This window comes from Medicago sativa, chromosome 7 (assembly GCF_051527215.1).
Source record: "Medicago sativa cultivar Bolivia chromosome 7, Bolivia_mono, whole genome shotgun sequence".
NCBI classification, from domain to species: Eukaryota; Viridiplantae; Streptophyta; class Magnoliopsida; order Fabales; family Fabaceae; genus Medicago; species Medicago sativa.
The window spans coordinates 14,048,138-14,073,780 of NC_140755.1; the positions used below are offsets into that span (position 1 = coordinate 14,048,138).

Consider the following 25,643-nt stretch of genomic DNA (forward strand, 5'->3'; position numbering starts at 1 on the left):
GCATGAAAAACTTTTTCTAAAAATCATCCCAATCATATTATGCAGATTGAACCACAATAAACCCGTTGAACACAATGACCCTATGGTTCCTCCAAATTTTGAATTCCCTGTATATGAAGCTGAAGATGAAGACGATGATGAGGAAGAGATACCGCATGAGATCACTCGATTGCTTGAGCAAGAAAGAAGAGCCATTCAGCCTCACCAGGAAGAGATTGAGCTTATCAACCTGGGTACTGAAGAGAACAAGCGAGAGATCAAGATCGGTGCGGCACTCGAGCCAGAAGTGAAAAGGAAGATTATTCAGCTCCTCCATGATTATCCAGATGTCTTTGCATGGTCCTATGAAGATATGTCGGGTCTAGATCCCAAGATTGTGGAACATCGGATACCGACAAGACCTGAATGTCCTCCTGTCAAACAGAAATTGAGAAGGTCTCGTCCAGACATGGCTCTTAAGATCAAGGCTGAGGTGCAAAAGCAAATTGATGCGGGTTTCCTCATGACAGCTGAATACCCCGAGTGGATTGCCAACATCGTACCAGTACCAAAGAAAGATGGGAAAGTTCGAATGTGTGTTGATTACAGAGATCTGAACAAAGCCAGTCCAAAAGATAACTTTCCATTGCCTCATATCGATGTTCTTGTTGACAGTACTGCTCAATCCAAAGTGTTCTCTTTTATGGATGGTTTCTCTGGTTATAATCAGATACGAATGTCTCCTGAAGATAGAGAAAAGACGTCCTTCATCACTCCATGGGGAACATTCTGTTATAAAGTAATGCCGTTTGGCCTGATAAATGCTGGTGCTACCTATCAAAGAGGTATGACAACTCTATTTCATGATATGATCCACAAAGAGATTGAAGTATATGTTGATGATATGATTGTGAAGTCAAGTGATGAAGAGCAGCATGTGGTGTATTTGAAAAAGATGTTTGAAAGATTGAGAAAGTACAAGCTGCGGTTGAATCCTAACAAGTGCACATTCGGTGTGAGATCTGGAAAGTTGCTAGGCTTCATTGTCAGCCAGAGAGGCATTGAAGTTGACCCTGACAATGTTCGAGCCATCAGAGAGATGCCGACCCCTCAAACTGAGAAGCAAGTCAGAGGCTTCCTCGGAAGTCTGAATTATATATCAAGATTCATATCTCACATAACTACTACCTGTGGACCAATTTTCAAATTGCTCAGAAAGAATCAACCTGTTGAATGGAATGATGAATGTCAGGAAGCTTTTGATATCATTAAAGAATACCTGTTGGAGCCACCTATCCTTGTCCCGCCAGTGGAAGGAAGGCCTTTGATTATGTATCTGTCGGTGTTAGGTGATTCAGTGGGCTGTGTTCTCGGTCAGCAAGATGAGACTGGTAAGAAAGAGCATGCCATCTACTATCTGAGCAAGAAGTTCACCGACTGTGAGACTCGGTATACAATGCTTGAAAAGACTTGTTGTGCCTTAGCTTGGGCTGCCAAACGCCTGCGTCATTATATGGTGAATCATACAACTTGGTTGATATCCCGAATGGATCCAATCAAGTACATCTTCGAAAAGCCTGCTGTTACTGGAAAGATTGCACGTTGGCAAATGTTGTTGTCTGAATATGATATTGTGTACAAAGCTCAGAAAGCAATCAAGGGAAGCATCCTTGCTGAGCATCTTGCTTGTCAACCTCTTGATGATTACCAGCCAATTAAGTTTGATTTCCCTGATGAAGAGATTATGTATCTGAAAGCAAAAGACCGTGAAGAACCACTGATCAATGAAGGGCCGGATCCCAATAGCAAATGGGGGTTGGTATTTGATGGTGCTGTTAACGCTTATGGTAAAGGAATTGGGGCCATCATTGTAACTCCACAGGGGCACCACATTCCTTTCACCGCTCGAATAACTTTTGAATGCACGAACAATATAGCTGAATACGAAGCATGCATCTTGGGCATTGAAGAAGCCCTTGACCTGAAAATCAAACACCTTGACATCTATGGAGATTCTGCACTTGTTATTAACCAAATAAAGGGTGAATGGGAGACTCATCATGAGAAGCTGATCCCTTATCGTGACTATGCAAGACGTCTGTTGACATACTTTACCAAGGTTGAGCTGCACCATATCCCTCGGGATGAAAATCAGATGGCTGACGCTCTTGCAACCTTGTCTTCCATGTTTCGAGTCAACCACTGGAATGATGTGCCTGTAATCAAAGTACAGCGTCTTGATAGACCCGCTCATGTGTTTACTATTGAAAATATGCCAGATCGGGCTGATGAAGATGTGAATGATAAAAGGCCCTGGTATTACAACATCAAACAATTCTTGCAGAATCGTGAATATCCACCTGGTGCTTCCAACAGGGATAAAAAGACTTTGAGACGATGGGCTAGTAAATTCCTTCTGGACGGAGAAATCCTATACAAGAGGAACTATGACATGGTCTTGTTGAGATGTGTTGACAAACAAGAAGCTGAGAGATTGATGCATGATGTACATGATGGTACTTTTGGGACCCATGCTTCGGGTCACACCATGTCAAGAAAACTGCTAAGAGCCGGCTATTACCGGATAACTATGGAGCGTGATTGCTACAAACATGCTAAGAGATGCCACAAGTGTCAAATTTATGCTGACAAGGTTCATGTGCCTCCACATGCCCTCAATGTTATCTCTTCCCCATGGCCTTTCTCTATGTGGGGCATTGACATGATCGGAAGAATTGAACCAAAAGCTTCCAACGGACATCGTTTCATCCTAGTGGCAATTGACTATTTCACCAAGTGGGTTGAAGCTGCCTCCTATGCTAACGTGACCAAGCAAGTGGTTGTCAAGTTCATCAAGAATGACATCATCTGTCGATATGGTGTTCCCAACAAAATCATCACTGACAATGGTTCCAATTTGAACAATAGTATGATGCAAGCTTTATGTGAAGAATTCAAGATTGAACATCACAATTCTTCCCCTTATAGACCTCAGATGAATGGTGCAGTTGAGGCCGCTAGCAAGAATATCAAGAAGATTGTTCAGAAGATGGTCACAACTTACAAAGACTGGCATGAGATGCTACCTTTTGCCTTGCATGGTTACCGTACTACAGTGCGCAGTTCAACCGGGGCAACCCCTTTCTCTTTGGTATATGGTATGGAAGCAGTTCTCCCTTTGGAAGTGGAGATTCCATCTCTTCGAGTGATCATGGAAGCAAAGTTAACTGAGGCTGAATGGTGTCAAAGTCGGTATGACCAGTTGAATCTGATTGAAGAGAAACGTATGGATGCTATGACTCATGGACAGTTGTATCAAGTGCACATGAAGAATGCTTTTGACAAGAAAGTCCGACCTCGAGAATTCAAGGAAGGCGAACTTGTACTGAAAAGAAGGATAAGTCAGCAACCCGACCCAAGGGGCAAGTGGACACCTAACTACGAAGGTCCTTATGTTGTCAAGAAGGCTTTCTCTGGTGGTGCTTTGATTCTTACACACATGGATGGTGTTGAACTCCCAAATCCTGTCAATGCCGATATAGTCAAGAAATACTTTGTCTAGAAAGAGAAGAACAGCGTGGTAGGTCGAAAACCCGAAAGGGCGGCCTAGGCAAAAATGCGCTTCCCGGTGGATCGAAAACCCGAAAGGGCGATCCAGGCAAAAGTTAGGGACAAAAAAAAATGAATATGAAAAAGCTCGCTGAGATTGTACGCAACTCAGGCAAGAATGAGCGCCTCGATGAGCCGAAAACCCGAAAGGGCAGTTCATGCAAAAATGAGGTTGGTAAAAGACAAGTAACTATATCTGGTAAATAACCATCACCCCCTGGGACATCTGCAACTGTCAATGATCGTCTTCATCAGAGGCTTCTGTACTTGTGAATTCAAAATTTCTATGAAATGTAGCGGTCATCGTGTTCAATGTATCACCAACCAATAAAATTACCATTTTCCAAGCTTTGTAAATCCGTGAAGTCATGCCTTTGGCTGACTCTCACTCTTCTACATCAGTTTGAGCCTGTGCTATTGTTTGAAACTCTATTTTTCTTTCTATTTTCAAAGCTATATACAAAATACTTTCTTTCTATTTGATGATGTCAATGTCTGAAACAAACACTGTTTGTAAATTGAAAAAATCTTTTTCTGTCTATTTTGAAAGCAAACCTGAGCAATAGGGTACATTTCAATGAAACATGCATGAATAAATGAGTGTCAATGTCTATTTCAATACATGTTACAAGCAGGTTACTCCCCAGGATGATCTGTGGTCAATGGCAAGAATGAGCACCCCGCTGATTGACAACCTATGAAGGCAATTCAGGCAAAAATGGGGCAATGAAAAGAGTCTATTCCCCGGTGAATCGAAAACCCGAAAGGGCGGTTCAGGCAAAAATGGGGTTTGAAAATAAAAAATGAAAAGAATATTGAAAAAGCATTGACCACAGATGCGAACATCCAATGTTTACCCAGCACTGACACGCCTAGCAACGGCGACCTGTATCCAAGAACCCTCCAAGGGTCCTCCTTTACAAGTCTTATTGCCCTCAGCCATGGTTTTGATACGTCTCTCAAACGACGGTCTCTCCAAAGAGGTTTTCCCCTGTGAATATGTCGCAGCACGAGCCACTACGTGCCCAATCTTCCAATGTCTTGTCTGCCTTTGTGAAATTTCTCTGCCAAATTGCCAACCAATCATGCATCTCAAGCATTCATACATGCATAATCATGCATTTTATGTGCTCATACATCCAATAATCTTGCTATACCATACATACATGTTGCATATCCAACTGTCAGCTGTCAAATGTCAATGTCAATGTCAATGTCAATGTCAAATGCCAATGTCAATGTCAATGTCAATGTCAATATCCAATGTCAATGTCAATGATAATGTCAAATGCCAATGTCAATGTCAATGTCAATGTCAATATCCAATGTCAATGTCAATGATAATGTCAAATGCCAATGTTAATGTCAAATGCCAATGTCAATGTCAATGTCAATGTCAATGCCAATCCAATGTCAATGTCAATGTCAATTTCAATAATCCAATACCAATGTCAATGTCAATGTCAATGCCAATCCAATGTCAATGTCAATGTCAATTTCAATTTCCAAGCCAATGTCAATGTCAGTGTCAAATTCAACTTTCAATTCAATTCAAATCAATGTCAATTTACTCTTGGGCCAACAAAAATGGTCATGTCTACTTTCAAATCAAGTCAATGACAATTTACCCTCAATTGGTATCTTGTTAAATCAGACTTTCAATTTGTATCTTGTTACTGGTCAAGTGCAAGGTTCAATTCAAAAAGAACCACTTGTACCTGCTTATATGTCTATGTTTCCGGTCAAACGGCAAGTTCGATCCAAAGAACAGTTTGTACCCTTTGCTTATGTTTTGTTTCCGGTCAAACGGCAAGTTCGATCCAAAGAACAGTTTGCACCTACCTACATGTTGTGGTATTGATCAAGTGGCAGGTTCGATCAGAACAGCTTGTATCTACCCTTTGTTTGTATCTCCGATCAAGTGGCAAGTTCGATCCAAAGAACAGCTTGTATCCGTTTCCTGTTTGTATTTCCTTGGTCAAGTGGCAAGTTCGATCCAAAGAACAGCTTGTACCTATTTTTTGTTTGTATTCTCTCGGTCAAGTGGCAAGTTCGATCCAAAGAACAGCTTGTACCCATCTCTTGTTTGTATCTCTCGGTCAAGTGGCAAGTTCGATCCAAAGAACAGCTTGTACCTGTCTATTTGTTGCCCGTTCTTTCTACCTTAATGTCTATAAATCCCTTGGTGGTGTGACACAGCCCGTAGATTCCGGTTCGATTGTCTTGCATTCATAAATGAAATATTGCATGGCATTCATGTCTTTGAAAATCTGAAAACGTATTTTATGTCCAAAAGCAGTGCAAATGTTAATATTTAAGTATCTTCGTCCCGTCAATTCTAAGACTTCGTCTCTTGACTCCCCGGACAAAGAAACTTAAATAGGGGCAGCTGTTATACCCTAATTTTGGACCTAAAAATACTTGTTCAATTCTTCTTTTCTTGCATTATAAGTCATCTGATATGTCTCTGATCAATTGCATCTTTCCCTGATATTTGCAAAATTTGCATGCAAGGGTATTTTAGTCATTTCCTATGTCAAATGTCTCTCAGTCTTTCAAATTTTTTTTTGAGTCTTTTCAAGTAGTTTGAATAAGCCTCTGTTCCATTCTACGTCAAAATCCATTTTAAAATTTGCATGTGAAGTCATTTTGAGTCAGTTTTGCCCCTAGGGGCATTTTAGTCTTTTCAAGTGTCAAAGCCCTGTTTAAATCCTAAAAATTGTCTCTGAGTCTTTTAATTTTGCTTGTATGAGTCTTTGATTCAATTTCCGTTAAAAATCCATTCTGAAATTGCATCTGAGTCATTTTTAGTCGTTTTTAGCCCCAGGGGCATTTTGGTCATTTCACACGAAATTTCGGCAGAGAGAGGTTACTTTAAAGTACCTCATTTAAGCCATTGGTTCGTTTTAGTCCGTTTTGTCAATTTTAATTGTTTCACTTTACGTTTAGTCAATTTTACCAATTTTTAATTCAATTTTATTTTTTCTATTTTTTGCACTTTAGTCCTTCAAATTCTAACATTTGCATTTTAGTCCCTTTTATTATCTTTTTTCTTCTTAGTCCTTTTTTTTTTAACAATTACAGAACAGTCCTCATTAGTGCCATGTTTTGTTTTTAGTTTTTTTTTTATTGCAGGATGGTCCTTTTATTTCTCAAAATTGCAAAAAGGTCCCAAAGTCCAAAAACAGTCCAAGGCCGAGCCAAACAAGTCCAAATCCAGGTGTCCAATTCCAATTGGTCCAGCAATACACTTGGCAGCCTATAAAAGGCCCCCAATCATTGCCATGCCACTCAGAATATGCCAACGCACCAAAAACACCATCACGTTTCTCTCTCTCAGATCAAAGGGATCAAAAACCAGAATTTCACAAGAACACGATGAAGGTTTGAGCAATCTTCAAACCCTAACCGTTTCTCAACAACACAATCCACACAAATTCGCATAGAATTCCTCATCAATTACACCATTCAACAACAAATTTCACCAAGAACGAATCAAACAGTCTCAAATTCGCAATCAATTACATCAAGATTCAACAAATTCAACAGATTCGAAGAGGTTCTCAGAGATTCGCCAGAATCATCATCCTTGAACCATAACCTCTGCAATTCTAGCGCGAATTCACCTTTGGAACGATGAATCACGCGATCACAGAGAAGAAGCGAGAAGAAGAGGGAAAGGAAGATTGAATTCGAAGTTGAACCAGAGTAGAAGAGGAACGTGTTCGAAGCAACAAAACTTACCAGAAAGAACGAAGAAGACGACGTGAAGCTTCCGGTGTTCTACGACTTCCTTCTCCGATCAAACTTCCGGTAAACCCTAGTTTCTCGAAAGATCTATTTCCAGAATATAGTTCAAGTTCGTTTAGCTTCATATCTCATAGATCTAGGGTTGTTAAACGAAGAATGGCGAAAACACACCGTTAAGCTTTCGGTTACAACAAAAACAAACAAAGGACAAACGGAATCCGTCTGTCTCACCAGAGAAGACGATGATTCCGTTGTTATCTGAAGTTTACGGTGTGGTTTTCACCATTCTTTTCATCCTTGACGCCGTTAGGTTTAGGTCGGAGAAGATGAGAGAACAAGAGAAAGACGAGAAGAAGAAAGAGAACGAACGGTTGAAAATGAGGTTAGGCCGGCTCACTAGTTTTTATAGGGAGTGAACCGGACCGGTTTACCTAAACCAGTCTGGTTCGCTCCCAAACCGGCCTCTTCCTTGTTTATGACCGTCTGATCTGTTTCTCCAAGACGTGTACGGTGTAGATCTGACTTTTATCTGTGCCTGATATGTGTTATGGTGTGCTATGCGTCCTAGTCCGTTAGATTTAGGTTAACTTGAATCTGGTTTGATCTGATGGCTCTAAAGCCTCCCTGAGATCCGAATTCAGGTTTGGTTTTGGGCTTGGATTGCTTTTTGGTGCTTTCTTGTATTTCGTTGGTTTTCTTGCTATGTGTCACACTGCTGGTTGCTTTTTACACCTGTGTCATGCCTAAAATCTTTCATAAAATTCTACAAAAAATTCTATACATTCTTGATATTTTTCCTAACATTTTTGTGACATTTTTTCGTGCTGAAGCCTGAGAAAAATATTTGAAGTATTTTTTCCCTTATTTTGGTTAGAATTAGTAAATTTCTTGCACTTTTTAGTCCAAAAAACCTTTAAAAATTTCCTAAAAAATTCATGTAGGTTTCTTGATAGATTTGTAGCATTTTGTGATAATTTCCACATGTTAAAATTGGTTAAAAAATAAGGTGTTAGTTTTCTTGCTATTTTGTGCTAAAAAATGAGTGAAACTTTGCTTGATTTCAATCCCAATTGCTTGATGAATATTGGTGACCTATACCACTTGATTTCATAGGGTTTTAGCTACTGTTTGTGTTTAATATTGTTGCATAATGGTGAATTTTGGTTGGTTACTTAGCTTACAAGTTAGTTGAGTAGTTAAATAATGCAAATATGCTTAAAATTTGTTTAAAATGCCAATTAAATCATGTTGCCTTAATTCCCATTCCAAGATTTGATTCTAAACCTTTAAAAATGTATTGGAATGTGAGAATTATAGGTCATATGGTTCTTGCATTCTATGAACAAATTTTAGCCATGTTTGCACTCATTTCCTATCCTTTATGTTCTAGTGTTTCTCTTGCTTTATTTCCTTTGATATTGTCATGTGCTACTAACTCCTTTCATTTCATGTTTCATCATTTCATAAGCATCTCCATTTCATCCCATATTCATCTCTATTTCTTTCTTGCAATTTAATTTGTACAAAAATTAGAATGTAATAATTAGGAGTTCTTGTAATATTTTACTTTCATGCTTTCAATTTCTTGGCAAAGAGGCCATAGAATGTATCTAGGGTATGATGTAAAGGACAATGGACTCTAATGATGTACACCGACACAAGCACCGACACATGCACACACACCACTTTAGGTATATAGCTAGAATATGCATGTTTAGATGTATGTTTAGGATTGTATGTTTAGATGTATGTTTAGGCCTTATACTTAGGAAAATCATTTTCCCAAAAAAACTTGAACAAACTTCACTCAAACGTTTTTCACAATAAACCTTGGGATCAAAATCCCATTGTATTTTCCTTTTCTTTTTTTCTTAATAAAAAATTCAATGAAAAATAACCATACTTGACGTCTTTTGCAAATGACTAATCAAACCTCACCTTTTTTTAAATTCTCATGCCCTTGAGGCCTCTCAATCTCTATTCTTCAAAACCCCATTTTCGAACTTAAAATCAACCAACAAAAACAAAAAACATTTTTGGAAGAGAACTACGGTGGATTTGATCCCTTAAACGGGTACGTAGGCAAGGAACAAAATTCCTTCAATTCAAATAAAACAAAAATTCAAACACATTCTTCTCCTCCAATTCTTCATTTAGTAACTTTTAGGTGTGAATAACATTTTCAAATAGCATTAAAAATAAAGCGCGCGCGTAGAAATTAAAGACGGTTCCTATAGGATACTATAGTCGTTATGGGTGCCTAACACCTTCCCGTAGCGAAAACAACTCCCGGACCTCGATTCTCAAGGGTTTTGCTTACTTTTTCCCTTCCCAAGAAAAAATAAGATATCATCGGTTAAAAAGGTTCAAACGCAATCAATGTTTGACACCCGAAAACCAAGATAAAACAATTGTATATACTTCTAGTGCATTGTGTTAGTTTTTGTTTTCTTGTTTTTTCTACCATTTCTTTTATGCAACATTTTCATCATTTCATGCATTTTGGTCCACTAACCCTTTTGTTTCCATCTTGTAGCTATAGCTTTATTTTCTTGCAATTTAAATTCCGTGCAAAAATTAGAATGTAAAATTTAGGAATTTTTGTAATATTTTTCTCATGCAATTTTAATTTCTTGGCAAAGAGGCCATAGAATGTATCTAGGGTATGATGTAAAGGACAATGGACTCTAATAATGTACACCGACACAAGCACCGACACATGCACACACACCACTTTAGATATATAGCTAGAATATGCATGTTTAGATGTATGTTTAGGATTGTATGTTTAGATGAATGCCTAGGATTCATACTTAGAAAAAATCAACTTTCCAAAAAATATGAACAAACTTCACTCAAACCATTTTCCAAATAAACCTTGGGATGCAAAATCCCATTGTATTTTCTTTTTCATTTTCTTAATCAAATTTCAATGAAAATAATCAAACTTAGACCACATTTTGCAAATGACTAATTCAACCTCACAATTTCCCAATCTCATGCCCTTGAGGCCTCTTTCTATTCTTCAAATTCCAATTTTCAAACTTAAAATCAACCAACAAAAACAAAAACATTTTTTGAGAGAGAACTACGGTGGATTTGATCCCTTAAACGGGTACGTAGGCAAGGAACAAAATTCCTTCAATTCAAATAAAATAAAAATCCAAAAACATTCTTCTCCCTCCAATTCTTCACTTAGAATACTCTTAGGTTTAATAACATCTTTTCAAAATAGCATTTAAAAATAAAGCGCGCGCGTAGAAATCAAAGACGGTTCCTATAGGATACTATAGTCGTTATGGGTGCCTAACACCTTCCCGTAGCGAAAACAACTCCCGGACCTCGATTCTCAAGGGTTTTGCTTACTTTTTTCCCTTCCCAAGAAAAAATAAGATATCACCGGTTAAAAAGGTTCAAACGTAATCAATGTTTGACTCCCGAAAACCAAGATAAAACATAGTTCTAGAAGAACTGATAATTTAGCATCAAGCATTTGTGAAATATTGCAAAATAAACATGTTGTGATTTTTCTTTGTCATTGTCGATAGAGGTTTGTGGTTGAGTTCTTGAAAAACTAGATATTTGTTCATAATTTAAATATATAAGATCTATTTGATCTTAGTATAAGTTAAATTTGCTCCTGAAGTAGCAAAGATGGTAAAAGTTTATTATGACTTTTGATAAAGTTTATTATGACTTTTGATGTTTATGATTTTTGCTACTAATGAGTTCTCAAGAGGCATATAAATTAGAGGTATTGTCATCTATGTCATCTCTTTGCACATTCAACACTTATAATTTGTGCTCCACATAATTTTTTTTTCTAATGAAATAGTAATTATATTATAGTTGTGAATTTACCAATATTTTTATTTTTAATAGATTAAGATTTAAGAACAATATTGTGTTAATATTGTGTTGAATTAAAAGAGTTCCTGAAGAACAACACATTTAAAGAGAAAATATGAGACAATGTGTCTATTTCTATGTCATTTGAAATGCTCCTGAAGTAGCAAAATAAGTGAGTATCTTGAAGAATATTTTTGAAAGATTAGTCATATTTGTAATTGAACAAAGAGTGACTCTTGATCAAAATGGTGAAACTTCACATTGAACGTCATTCCCAGAAGTGAATGGTTCATACTATTTGTCTCATATAACCAATGTTGTGGTTATGGTAATTGATTTAGTAGAAGTCTACTATTGATACAATACATGTCAAGATCATAAAATTCCATTAGTATGGACTTAGATTGTTTGGGAAATTAGTGTTTGATCAAAGATTTTTTTAATACGATCATGTCTCTATTATATGGTTTGAAAGGTGCAATATTGTTTCCTTCTATGATCTAAGTTTGGCTGTGATTTTTGTAATTATGCCAAGTGTAGGGCTCTAAGTATAGGAAGTTATTGGTAGTTTTTCGTGCAAGGTCTATATATCGGTCTGTAATAATAACAAAGGGTTGGATTCTTAATTTCTGAAAACTCTGTAACACCCACGCCATGGGAGCAAACGGGTTCAGGAGTGGACAGATTGACAGATTCCAACCACCATTTACGTTCCCTACAATTTAATATTACTTTGTTCTTCCTTTATTTTACTTTTTCTTTTGCAATTTTCATTTCTTTTCATCTTTCTTTTCTTTCTTCTTCTTTTGAATGCTCATTTGAGTATTTCTATTATGTTGTCATGAGACAACTTGTTATTAAAAGTTGTTGGATGCAATTCTAACATAAAAATGAACAATAATTTTGTTCTTAAAGAATGCATGAAGTGATACCATAAACCGCGAGGCTTGAACAAACCACTTTAAGAAGACATCATCCGGTCCTAAACCATTGATGGATAATGAAGTTTACGTTACCAAAAATCGGTGTAAACAGTTGGCAAACAGGTTCATGAGCAGATAGTGATGGATTCCAATCACCCTTTATATTCCCTGTATTTTAATATTACTTTGTTCTTGCGTTATCTTCCCTTTTCTTTTGCAATTTTCATTTCATTTCAACTTTTTTATTTTCCTTTCTTTTGAATATGCTCACTTGAGTATTTTTCTATTATATTGTCATGAGACAATTTGTTATTAAAAGTTGTTGGATGCAATTCTAACATACATAAGAACAATATTTTGTTCTCAAAGAATGCATAAAGTGATATCATAAATCGCGAGACTTGAACGAACACTATAAAAAGACATTTATCCAGTCCTAAAACGTTGATGGATAATGAAGTTTACATTGCCAAAAATCGGAGTAAACAATGGTGTACAAAAGAAATTTTTAGATATAAATCCAAGAACCTTTTATATTCCTTGTGGTTGCCATGGTCTTAATTTCACATTGAGTGATATGGCTAACTCATGTGGTAAATCTAAAGATTTTCTTGTAGTTGTTTAACGCATCTGTACTATTTTTGCCAACTCTACCGAGAGATGGCAAATTTTGAAAGATAATGTAGAAGAGTTGACTCCAAAATCATTGTCATCCACTCGTTTGAGAGTCATGTACAAAGTGTCAAAGCTATAAGAGCCCGTCATATTTTATTGAAGTTTTACTTGAAGTGTTAGAAAAGGATCTTGACTCTAAAATAAGAAGTGAAGCTAAATCCTTAGCAGTATATGAACTAATTGGTTATTTTGAGTTTTTTTTAGAAGTTCTATAATTATCTGGTTTGAAATATCATCTACAATTAATTTGGTTAGCAAGCTCTTATAGTCAAAGGCGCAAAATTCCTACTAAGGTTGCTATTGAATTAAATAACGACCTAGTATTTCCTCAAAGGTGCATAATTTGAAGAAAAAGACCGTTTGATGAGGATTTTAATACTTCGTCAGTTGAGCAATCTGAAGAAGAATCTTTTAGGGTTATACTCTCTTTGCCTTGTAAATCAAGTTGTTGTATCTCTTAATAAGAGATTTGAGAAATACCAATAATATGAATGTGTTTTTGGTTTTTGGTTTACTTCTAACAAGTTAAAATCATTGTATAAAGCGACTTTTGAGTTTATTGTAGTAATTTTGAACAGGCATTGAAACATACGAGAAATCTGATATTGTTCGGTGAGAACTATATGTAGAGTTAAGGTCACTAAAAGATATCTTGCCTGAAGAAGAAACGGGACCTATTGATATTTTAAAATTTTTGAAAAGACATTAAATTTTTTCCTAATACAATTGTTGCATATTGAATTTTATTTATTATTCCCATGACAGTTGCCTTCGTATATAGAAGTTTTTCAAAATTAAAGTTGTTGAAGTCTTACATGCGGTTTACCATGCTACAAGAAAGACTTAATGGCTTAGCATTGATATCAAATGAGAATGATATGTTGGAAAATATACAATACAAAGACATGATTTATCAATTTGCTTCAACAAATGTGTGAAGCAAGACTCATTTTTAGTAGTTAGAAGGTTGATAAAGGTATTCGTCTGAACTTTTATTTTTAAATTCTATTATAATATGGATCTTTTTGTGTTAGTTGCAATGATGACTGTTTTTTAAGTTTACAGATGTTAATTTAAATAGAAGATTGTTCTTTTAAAAATGTAACGTTTTTATTTTATTAGATGTCTATCTTTATTATGAGAGACGAACCTCCAATTTTACAGGGACAAACCTCGATATGATACATTTAGTGGATATGATGGTGGTGTGTTCGTTGTAATGGCCACCGATGGATATAAACAAAAGTTGTGGTGAACACATTTGATGATATTTAAGTTTGAAGGTGAGAAAAGTGTAATCTGTAAGAAACCGGTAATAACTTGCTATTGGAGGCCAAATGTAAATGTAATTTTCCTTTCATGGGAAAATTTGATCATTTACCTGATTATTGCATGATTTAGATATATGATAATATGTGTGCTATAAGCTCAGAAGTACAAAAGTAAAAGCCCAGATACTAAACTATGCAACAGATAATTTCCTTTAAAAGGAGCACAGTTCTTTGTTGTTACTGTTTCATCTGTTCCTTGGTTTTTACCATGTTGGGAACTTCCTTCAGCTGAATACACAAAAGACACATAAAAAATAATAATTAAGACCAAAATGTTTCTATAAATAATGCCAAAGTATAAAAACACAGAACATAATTATTGTATATTTTAATTTTAAATGATTACTACCTGAAGGACTGGTAGCAGGGCTCATGGAGTTAGCATTGGAGTTCTGTCCTAGCTGGTTAAAAGCTTGAGCTTCATTTGATTTAGGATCCAAGTGCAGAAGTGCTGTTCAAATCATTTGAAACAAAAATTAATAAAATTATTAAGATCGGAAAACAAATATTTTTTGAACTTTAACATTTTGAAATTGCGATAATTAAGTAAATAGTCCTTATAAATATTCAAACTTTTGTTTTTAGTCTTTACAAAAAAAAAAATATCGTATTTTTTAGTCTGTGAAAAAAATGTTGTAAGCACTTTTAGTAATTGTAAAATTTTCCATCAACATTTTTAATCCTTGTAAAATTTTCCGTCGGCATTCTTGGTCCTTGAAAATGCTAATGAAAAATGTTGTAAGGACTAAAATTGGTAGATTTATAACAATTTTTTTAAGACAGATTTATAACATTTTTGTCCTCAAAAAATCCTTTTTGTCTTGATATTCTGTTTTAATTATAAAATTGTCGCCTTATTTCAAATAACCTTTTGATTTGAATATTTTTTTTTTTAAAGGAATTTGAATGTTTGTTTTTATTTTGTTTCTTTTGAACAAATTTTTTAACTTAGGAAACAAACTAAAACTAATGGCGTAACCCTATAATTATGAAGGAAAGGGTCCTGTAATATGATGTTCTGGCAGGAGTGGTAACTAAAGTCTGACTAAATATTTTCAATTTAGCAAACTCAAAAAAAATGTACAAAATTTTTAACTCGGGAAATAAACTATAAACAAATGGTCGTATTCATCTAATTCTAAACAGAAGGTCATGGTAATTTGATGTTCTGGTTGGAGGTAGCTAAAGTAAGACCAACTTTTGTTTCAGCTAGAATCGAAATTCTAATTTTCCTGAACAGTTCTTTAATTCAAGTTCATTAAGCATAATTATTATAGGACAGGGCATGTGTAGACCATTGGATAGGAAATGTACCATTGCACTATTTGAATACTTTGATGAAAAAGAAATGATCCAAACATATAAGTGGGATTGAAAAAACTCACAAGGGCACTGGGATAAATTATCAGATGCTTTGCAAAGAGAAGGAAGTCCAAGAGCAAGAGTAATGTTAATCTTTAAGCCAAGGTCTGGGTCATCTCTGTCTTTGATAATAATGCATATGCATTTCTTGTTGTTCTTGATGGATTGTATGAGACCACTGCAACAATCTGATGTAGGTGATTTGGCACTTCCACCAAGATATGGAAGACATGTTGCAACGTTTGTGAGTTGTTCTGCACATTTTTGTTTCTCTTGTGCTGATTCTCCCATTGTATGGCTGATGATCAACATCAATGATAATGCTAACACTACCATGTGTAGTAGACTACCCCTTAAACCCATTTTCAATGACCGAGTTGAATGAATGGGTGGTGATAGCTAGAATCAGTCACTGATTTATTAAGTGTTAAATATGTTTTTAGTCCCTACAAAATCACAAGTTTTTAAATTTAGTTCCTATAAAATTTTATTAGTAATTTTAATCCTCTATAATATTGTAGTTTATAAGAATAGTCCCTATTTTAAAAACTTTTTACAAAAAATAGACATTTTTAGTCCTCCAAAATAGCCCTTATAAAATGTAAATAGGGACAAAATTGAATAAATTTTTTGAATGCATTAAACTTGAAAGCTTGTAATTTTGAAGGGACTGAAAACATATTTAACTCATTTATTAATGAGAGGGAATACGTAGAATCAATCACTAATAATATAAGCCTTAAAAGTTAGAACACTATTAATAATGAGTATATTTATACAAATAATGGTAGCAATGTGTGCAAACTAGTAGGATTTTATACTATTATTATTAAAATATTGTTTCAACTTAAATGATAAAAGTTTGATTTTATAATCTTAAAAGATGAAATTTAAATTCGGTAATAAAAATTTGTAAAATGATCATTAGTATTAGAAGATTGTGTATTCAACCGTTCACAAATGGTTAGTAATTTTATAATTTAATTTAAATCATAAAATATAATTTAATAATATAATAATATTCCATATTGTCTCACCCATAAAAAAAAAGGTATTTTCTTTTGTCTCAAACATAATATAGTAATATTCCCTTTTACATTTTTTACTATTTCTTTTTATCATATTTGAGACTGAAATTGTAGCAATAATAATAAGAGAATTTTTTTTTCGTCAAATAGTCTAGTGGCTACAATTCGCTTTTTAAAATGAATAAGTGGGGTATTAAGGGTTCGAATTATGGCCCCTGCATATAAGAATGCATTGTCTCTATCAACCGAGATATAGTAATGGAAACAATATATAGTAATGGAGACAATAATAGAAAAATGTTAGACTCTTTCTAGTTTCACCCCATATAATCATAGTTACACCCAAATTTATTAAAAATTTTACAATCATACCAAAATTGCCCTCTTCATCTAAATTTCTAAAAACCCTTCTTTTATTATCATTCTGAACCCTCACCCCTTTTTCACCCACAAACCACCATGAATATGCAATCAATACCTACTAAAATCATCAATTGAATCAACATTTCTTCCATTGATACGTACTCGATTAATACAAGTAAGTGAATTTCATAAATTTCTTCGAGTTTCTATTTATCGTTTACTCCATGATTTATTCGATGTTGTTAATTTTACCATGGATGTTTAAAGTTGTTGTTAATTTCACGTTTGTCTATCGACATCGATTTGTTTGATTTAAGTTTATGTAGAAGGGTAACGTAATTTAAGTTTACATATAGGTCTCACGTGAATTTAGTTTACGTACATATTCTAAAAAAGAATAACATACACCTAAACTCAGTTTACATAAACTACGTAAACTCAGTCTTAACTTACTTATGTAAATTCAGTTTATATAGTGTATGTAAACTCAGTTTACATAGTGTATGTAAACTCAGTTTACTTAACTCATGTAAATTGAATTTACATAAACTACGTAAACTGAATTTACATACACTATGTAAACTGAATTTACGTATACATAATTAATGTGTAGTGAACATGAATAAAGGGTATATTAATAATTTTGTGGTGTAACTTGGATTATTTGGGGTGTGGGTTGTTTCTGTCAAAATGTTATTCATATTTAAGCAGGTTGATCAAATAGATATAAAAAAGCCACACTTTTTATATAATAAATTTTTGTATACAAAAAATAAATTTATAGAAAAGTAGTATCTTATTCTCATGAACACAACCCAAGAAATTTTTTTTTTCCGACCCTGTTTGCCAAAAAAATTCCAAAGTTGACCCCCTTTTGAAAAAAAATACAGAAATGACCCACTTTCAATTTTTGGGGGTTTTTTTTTGTCGTTTTCTGCATTCCCGCCGTTTCAAATGGCGGGAATGAGCCGTCTTCCTGCCACTAGTCACTTCATGACAGGCTACAGCAGGTTTTTGTCTTTTTTTTTTTATTTTTTTTCCAGTACCGCCATTTCAAATGGCGGGAATGAAATCTTAATTTTTTTTTTCGTTTTTTTATTTTTTTGGATATTGTTTGTTTATTTAAAACACAAATAATAATAATAATAATAAATAAAAACATATTAATTTATTTGAACGCATAATACATAACGTTATTAACTATCGGTTATTTATACTCGGACAATTTCTCATAATATAACCGTTTATTTTTTATTTTTTTGGCCATTATTTGTTTATTTATTTGTTTAACAATAAATAAAAACATATTAATTTATTTGTTTAATAATAAATAAAAACATATTAATTTATTTGAATGCATAATACATAACGTTATTAACTATCGGTTATTTAAACTCGGACAATTTCTCCTAATATGACCAGTATGCCGACACAACCCACACTGTCTCGGTGTCGGAGTCTTCTTTACCACCTCCTCGTCCATTTCAGTCCTTATGCGGGTACTATTGGGTCGACCTTTCTTTAGTCTTTGCATGTTTGGATTATGGCAAAGCACGGGACCGTCGTATGGGGGCCAATAACTCTTATCCTGTACTACTTTGAAAGCTGTGTTGTAGATGGAGTAAACACTTTCGTTTTTGAACACAGCTGGAATAAGGGTTGTGTAGTCATGGCGAAATGAAGAACACGCGGCTATGACATGGGAACAAGGCAAATGTAAAGCTTGAAATTTCCCACAATCACACCACCCCGCTTGTAGGTCCACCTTGAAAGTTCCCATTCGCCTTCCCTCCCTGTAGTTGACGGTCTCACGGACTGAGAAGGTATACCTTTCTCGGTCAAACTGTTCGACATGATGGGTGTTGGACTTAACAATTTCATCCTTAATCACATTCTGGCAATATTCACTGAACAAATCTCCGGAACCTACCCTTGCAAACGCTTTTTGAGCCCTATCAGCAAAGAGACATGCCAGCCTATAGTAGGTTGATTGAACTATAGGCGTAACAGGTAGGTTGCGTGTTCCCTTAAACACAGAGTTCCACGACTCAACGATGTTGCTTGTCATGTGACCCCATCGTCGACCCTCGTCATATGCTTGAGTCCATTTTTCTTTCGGAATATTGTCCACCCAATCTAATGCACGCTGATTTGCATTCTGGATTACACCACGATAGTAATCGAACAAGGGTATGTTTAGGGCATGTCCTGCACGTTAAGAAAAAACAATTAGTTAGATAGTGAACCTATTTAATAATAACACGATATAAAAAAAACCGTAAGATAATATGCTTACCCATATTATTTACAACATCCTTAAGATCTCCATCCTTGATTGTCCTCATGAAATTTTGCTTAATGTGTCGAATGCAGTACACATGAGTTGAACCAGTTTCTTGCCAACCATTCCTTGGGTCATTGAATGCGCTTTTAATTGATTCATGTCTGTCGGAGATCATGCAGACAGATATTCCTTTTGTGACGTGCCTTCTTAGATTTTTCAAAAAAAAAACTCCAGCCCTCCTTTGTCTCACCTTCGACAAGCGCAAAGGCGATTGGAATCGTTTTGTTGTTTCCATCTTGTGCTACCGCAAGCAACAATGTCCCTTTGTACTTGCCATACAACCACGTCCCGTCGACATGGACAACTGGTTTGCAATACTTAAACCCATTGATGCATGGATAGAAGGCCCAAAATAGACGATGAAATTGTGTCTCTCCATTCTCGCCAATTTGCGTTTTTAAATCAAAGACGGTCCCTGGCATTGTCTCCTTCATCACATTCAACCATTGCGGAAGATCATTATAAGATTCCTCCCATTTCCCGTAAATAGATTCGATGGCCGCGTTCTTTGCTAACCACGCCTTTCGATATGTGGTTGTGTAGTTAAACTTTTCTTTAATGTGCGCAATGATCAAGTTTGGAGTTACCGAGGCATCTGCATGCACAAGTGTTTTGATGCTTTGGCTTATAAGTTTGTAGTTGAGCTTGCGATGATCCTGTGACAATAGAGTCGATGTGCAACTGTGTGGACCCATCATGGTCCCAATCTTCCATTTGCCACTCCTTTTTCTAAAGGACGCTCTCAACTTAAATTGACAAGTCTCGAGGGTACATTGAATGACATATCTTCTTGGATCTGAGTGTATAACATCGTAATCCAGCGATTGTCGGATGTGGAAAGACTTGATTGCATGCAAACAATCTTCTTTGCTGTGAAATGTCATTCCTTGCTCAATAACCCCATCGACAGGAACATTAGTATTCCAGTGATTGTCTGTAGGTAGAGCATCATATGCATCAACGTCAACGTTACGCATATGCAGCGGTGGACAGTAAGCGGCTCTGATCGGCACTGCCTGTTGCGGTGGTTGTGGTTGTGTGCCAGACATAATGTTCCTCCAAATATCTTCTTCTTCATTTCTGTTTTGGTGTTCGTCTTCTTCATCTGCATCATGCTGAAGTGCCTCGTCTTCGTCACTTTCACTACTAGCTTCTTCTTCTTGTTCTTGAATGTTGTCTGGGATGTCTTCAAACTGACAAGTGAAAATATCTTCTAGGCGGGTTTGTGTTTGTGGTTGCGTTTGCGGTGGTGGTTGTGAAGATGAGGGTTGAAATTCATATTGTGTTTGTGAGAACGGTTGGGTGTACGGTAATTGTTGTGATGAATATGGGGGTTCAAATTCATATTGTGTTTGTGAGAACGGTTGGTTGTACGGTAATTGTTGTGATGAAGATGGAGGTTCAAATTCATAGTGTGTTTGTGAGAACGGTTGGGTGTACGGTAATTGTTGTGATGAAGACGAAGGTTCAAATTCATATTGTGGTGTTTGATTGTGTTGAGGTGTTTGACGCGGTTGCGCTGTTTGGCGATGTTGTGTAATCTCCCGGTTTTCAATTGAAACCGATAACTCAATGGAACCGACCGCATTAAAATATTTGTGAGTGGCAAACATATCTGCAACGTCATCGTTGTCGTATATTTCGGTGTCATTATACTAAAATTGACCTTCAGCAAAGGTCTGTGGTGCTCGATATATAATTTTGGATATCACCTGAGATTCACTAAGGTGCAGCTTCTGCTCTATTCTTTTTTTCAAATGATCAATGGTGCTTTTGATGCTAACGTAAAAACATTTTCTTTGCTCACTTTCAAAAAATGAACCAAATTGATTTCTTGAAACTTTTCCATTGTAATGGACAATGAAAAATATATTCTCTGGTGTGGGTGCCATTGTTGTTTTGTGTGTTGAAAAATATTTGCAAGTTCGTAAGTGTTAAGAAGGGAGTAATATAGGCGAATGAATGGGATCCAAACAAGCCAACATTGCCACGTGTCAATCATTGAGTGGCTGAAAAGGTCATTCCCGCCGTTTGGAATGGCGGTACTGAACCAAAGTCATGCACGCGCTACAGTGCACTGTCAGCCTTGCAGGCGCGTGACAGAGGAAAGCACATGGCAGCACGCGCTACAGTGCATGAACAGGCGCGTGACAGAGGCTTTTAGTCAACAACGGACACGTGTATGAATTGTAGTGGCTGAAAAGGTCATTCCCGCCGTTTGGAATGGCGGTAATGGAAGGCCTATGCTGACAAAAATTAATCATGCTGTGCTGAGAAAAATTAATCATGCAGAGAAAATTGCTGTGCATGCATGCTTGAAAAGACCACACTGAATTATTGAAACTAGCTGTTGTGGAAGTATTCGTAAGACTTAAATTTTCCTTCTATAAAATCAGTGTTGTAGTTGAACACTATACATCAGTTATAAATTGCTTTCAATCAATCCTTTATTTCCTTGTGAAACATAACATACCGCAAAGCTTTTCTTTCCTTCTAATTTACAAGATGGGAGACATCCTTTATCTAGGCAACAAACATAGATCCTGTCATATTTCAGAAACTATTAATGTAAGTTAATATTATTTTATTCCATTGAAACTCAATTATATTACTATTATTTATGTATAATTAGTAAAACACCAAATAAGTGTTGATTAATTTTTCATTGTATTTATTTATTTGTAGAACGAAGAACAACATTACCTTCGAGTTCGCTGTCATCGTAAGATTTCCCCGGCGCCCCCAACCATTGAAGATAGCTTAAGGTCAGCCGGATTGTGGGACTTTACTAAGTTAAACAAATACAACGTTGATAATCGTTTAATTGCCGCGTTGTGTGAAAGATGGAGGCCGGAGACACACACGTTTCTTTTTCCATCAGGCGAGTGTACAATAACGTTGGAAGACGTTCATATGCTCCTTGGTTTAAAGATTAACGGTGAACCGGTTACCGGGAAAACGGAAGTTGGGTGGGAGATTGTTGAACCAATTTTAGGAAGTAAGCCAATGAATACTCGACATGACGGGAAGAGTATAAAATTATCATGGCTTGAAGATTATGTCAATAGTGATGGTATGGCAGGTCCCCCCACGACTCTAAATATGTTTAGAGCCTATGTCTTATACTTGATAGGCTCTCGAATAATGCCTAATATTAGTGGTAACCTTGTACATTTATCATTTTTGCAATTGTTGGATAAATCACCTGAGGAGGTTGGACAATACAGTTGGGGTTCAGCTTGTTTGGCCAGGCTATATAGATCCTTGTGTGACGGCGCAATATATGGCACTAGCGACATGCCTGGGTGCACAATTCTCTTACAAGCATGGGCGTGGTCAAGAATGTCATGCTTAGCTCCTGTGCCCAGACAAACACCACAAGCTGATACACAACTTCCGTTGGCAAATATGTAAGTAAATTAAATGTTATTTTTTATTAATTTTTAAATACATTTATCCAGCCTATGTTAATTATAACATTTTAAAAATTAATTAGATGGCTAGCACATGGTAATAAATTCGTGGAACATCCTCGGCATAATCTCGTATCTATACGTTCAAAAATCGACACCATGACATATGATCAGGTATTACATTTTTTTTTCGTGATTGCTTTTTAGTCAACAATTGAAGACTAATATTCATTATTTTTAAACAGTTCTCCTGGAGGCCTTATCTCAAATTCCATTACACCAACGAAGAAGAAAGCCAGATATGGTCTGCCAACACATATCTCATCAATTTTCAGATAGTCGAGAGGCATCAAACGGATAGAGTTCGGCTTCAATTCGGCTTACCACAATATCCACCTGCCTTACCAGATAATTTGAAAGCTTTCCACAAAATTAATTTGACAAAAGATAAAATTAAAGGCTCGTGGAGAGATAAGCATCATCGTCAAGTCCAAAACTGGAACCAACGACATCAATTAGCACTTCAGGGCGTTCGGTATAACCATGAGGTTTATCCAAATCGTCAATATTTTGCATGGTATTGGGAATTTTTCGGAAATCATCTGTGGCTTTCTAGAGATGTATTATTGACAAACCCAAGGCAAGCATGTGCAAGAATTTTACCACAATTGTCGCGTGACTATCCTGCAACGCCAGAAACCTATACGGTGCCAGATGAAAATATGTGGTCAAATACACCTCCAACATACAACCAATTCATGACACCTCCACCCACTAACTTTGACCAAAGCTTTAACCCATCCACCAACTACAACTACAACCAAACTTACCAATCACCTCCACAACCCACAAACCAAATCTTATGTAACACCCCAATCCCATATCCAACCTATTCTCAACAAAGTCATCATGGAGAAAGCTCTCGAACATCAAACTATTCATTTGATGACTTTAATCCAACTCAGTACACCACACAAACCAGTTACCCAGACCAATCACAGTACTCCTCCTTCAACCTACCAACCCCCCCACACATTGTAAACTATCCCCAAACAAACTACGCACCTCATTGGCCAAATTCACAAACTAATACTATAGAAAGTCTGGCAGCAGGGTTTAATGACGATGACTTCGTTAACGAAATCTGGACCAACTCAGCTCCACAAGTGCAAAATGAAGTCACTATGGAAACTAATGATGATGCTGAAATTCCTGATGAGGATGTGGAACAGGAAGAGGAAGAGGAAGAGGAAGAGGAAGAGGAAGAGCAAAATCAACGACCCGTACGAACTAAAAAAGATAAATTATGTGCTACGGGAGGTCATAGTTTACATTGGCGTAAATGGTTGCCGAGGAGAAAGTAGTTTTTGTTTTTATTTCGTATGAATAAAATAATTAGTGTTTTAAAATTAATAAATTAATATTTATTATCATTAATTTTCATTTATTATTATTTGTGTTTTAAATAAACAAATAATGGCAAAAAAAAACGGTCATATTAGGAGAAATTGTCCGAGTATAAATAACCGATAGTTAATAACGTTATGTATTATGCGTTCAAATAAATTAATATGTTTTTATTTATTATTAAACAAATAAATTAATATTTTTTTATTTATTGTTAAACAAATAAATAAACAAATAATGGCTTAAAAAATAAAAAAACGAAAAAAAAAATATATATTCATTCCCGCCATTTCAAATGGCGGTACTCAAAAAAAAAATAAAAAAAAAAGGACAAAACCTGCAGCGACGTGACGGCCGTCAGAACGACGGCTCATTCCCGCCATTTGAAACGGCGGGAATGCAGAAAACGACAAAAAAAAAACCCCCAAAAATTGAAAGTGGGTCATTTCTGTATTTTTTTTCAATAGGGGGTCAACTTTGGAATTTTTTTGGCAAACAGGGTCGGAAAAAAAAAATTTCCACAACCCAATTGGTAAGAAAGTTGTATCATATATGTAGTGGTTGGTAAAAAGTACTTCCCTTTTATATTTAAAAATAAATAAATATTTTTTTAAAGAATATTACTTTATTTTTTATTTTTTATAATACGGCATATTACCCGTACCTGACGTTAAGCATCTGTCAATCCGCAAAATATTCTAACCTATATTCAAAGTCAACATAACGTCTTGAGAACTTAATGACTTCGATATCACATACACGGCTAGATACGACCAAAAGATTGAGAACGAGTCAAAGTCATTCCCCAAAGGCAACGCAAATATGAACAGGAAGTACACACAAATCACCATTGCAGCCTTAGACCCCAAAATACTTTTAAAATTTGTGTCATGTTAACCGGGAAATCAGTTAAGGAAGTAAAAAAAAAAGTAAGTTTTAAATAAGAAACAACACTTTTTACATTTTTTAAGGGTTGATTGCATTAGTTCTAACACAATATTACTATCTTTGCTCTTAATCGATGCTCCGGAGACACATGTTAATATTTTTCTTAAAATTTTACTATTACTATATCCATGGATATAAATATGATTAGTTCAAAATTAAGTTATACTCGAGTAACAAATACGTGTTACTTAATAGGAAAATGAGTAAACTATATTAGTAGAAGATAAATTAACTAACTTTCTGAATTCTCTCCCTTCTCTCTACACAAATCGACCTCCATCCCTTTTTTTTCACTTCTTCTCCCAAATCCAAATATGTTCCTTCCAAGATGTAGCTTTTCTTTGATGATGAGGCGATGAGATTTCCTTCCTTTTTCCGCTTCACCTGCGTGCTCGTTCTACCTCCGTCGTCCTTCTTTTCCTTTCTCAGTTGTTGTTTGTGGATCGGGTGTTTTCTTTGTTGTTTGTACTCTTGTGAAATTCAACAAAACTGAATGTCATGTGACTAATCAAGAAGAAAAGTTGCTAATGAGAGGTATTAGATCTAAGAATAGTTGCTATAAGTTGGTTCCTCTTCAACAGGATCATTTCTTTGAACAAGCTGAAATGTTGATGAAAAGGTTGGAACATCAGAAGATCAGCAAAGATTGTAACTACACACAC

At 35.7% G+C, this 25,643-nt stretch overlaps 3 protein-coding genes and 2 pseudogenes across 3 annotated transcripts; 2 read left to right on the plus strand and 3 right to left on the minus strand.

Moving 5' to 3' along the window:
* The first annotated feature begins 7,580 nt into the window (after positions 1–7,580).
* On the plus strand, positions 7,581–13,723 carry LOC146904444 (uncharacterized; annotated as a pseudogene).
* Positions 13,724–14,168: 445 nt separating this feature from the next.
* Positions 14,169–15,849, minus strand: LOC146904445 (non-specific lipid transfer protein GPI-anchored 14-like). Its single transcript, XM_085726861.1, has 3 exons — positions 15,502–15,849; positions 14,466–14,567; positions 14,169–14,344 (listed from the first exon to the last, which is right to left on the minus strand). The coding sequence occupies exons 1-3, from the start codon at positions 15,839–15,841 to the stop codon at positions 14,214–14,216; spliced, it is 573 nt and encodes a 190-aa protein (XP_085582987.1). The 5' UTR covers positions 15,842–15,849; the 3' UTR covers positions 14,169–14,213.
* A 1,868-nt stretch (positions 15,850–17,717) lies between these two features.
* LOC146904446 (uncharacterized) lies at positions 17,718–19,044 on the minus strand. The gene has a single exon (XM_085726860.1). The coding sequence runs from the start codon at positions 18,935–18,937 to the stop codon at positions 18,248–18,250; it is 690 nt and encodes a 229-aa protein (XP_085582986.1). The 5' UTR covers positions 18,938–19,044; the 3' UTR covers positions 17,718–18,247.
* A 5-nt stretch (positions 19,045–19,049) lies between these two features.
* Positions 19,050–20,852, minus strand: LOC146904447 (uncharacterized; annotated as a pseudogene).
* Positions 20,853–21,102: 250 nt separating this feature from the next.
* Positions 21,103–24,543, plus strand: LOC146904448 (serine/threonine-protein phosphatase 7 long form homolog). Its single transcript, XM_085726859.1, has 3 exons — positions 21,103–22,623; positions 22,710–22,800; positions 22,872–24,543. The coding sequence occupies exons 1-3, from the start codon at positions 22,127–22,129 to the stop codon at positions 23,988–23,990; spliced, it is 1,707 nt and encodes a 568-aa protein (XP_085582985.1). The 5' UTR covers positions 21,103–22,126; the 3' UTR covers positions 23,991–24,543.
* The last annotated feature ends 1,100 nt before the right edge of the window (positions 24,544–25,643 follow it).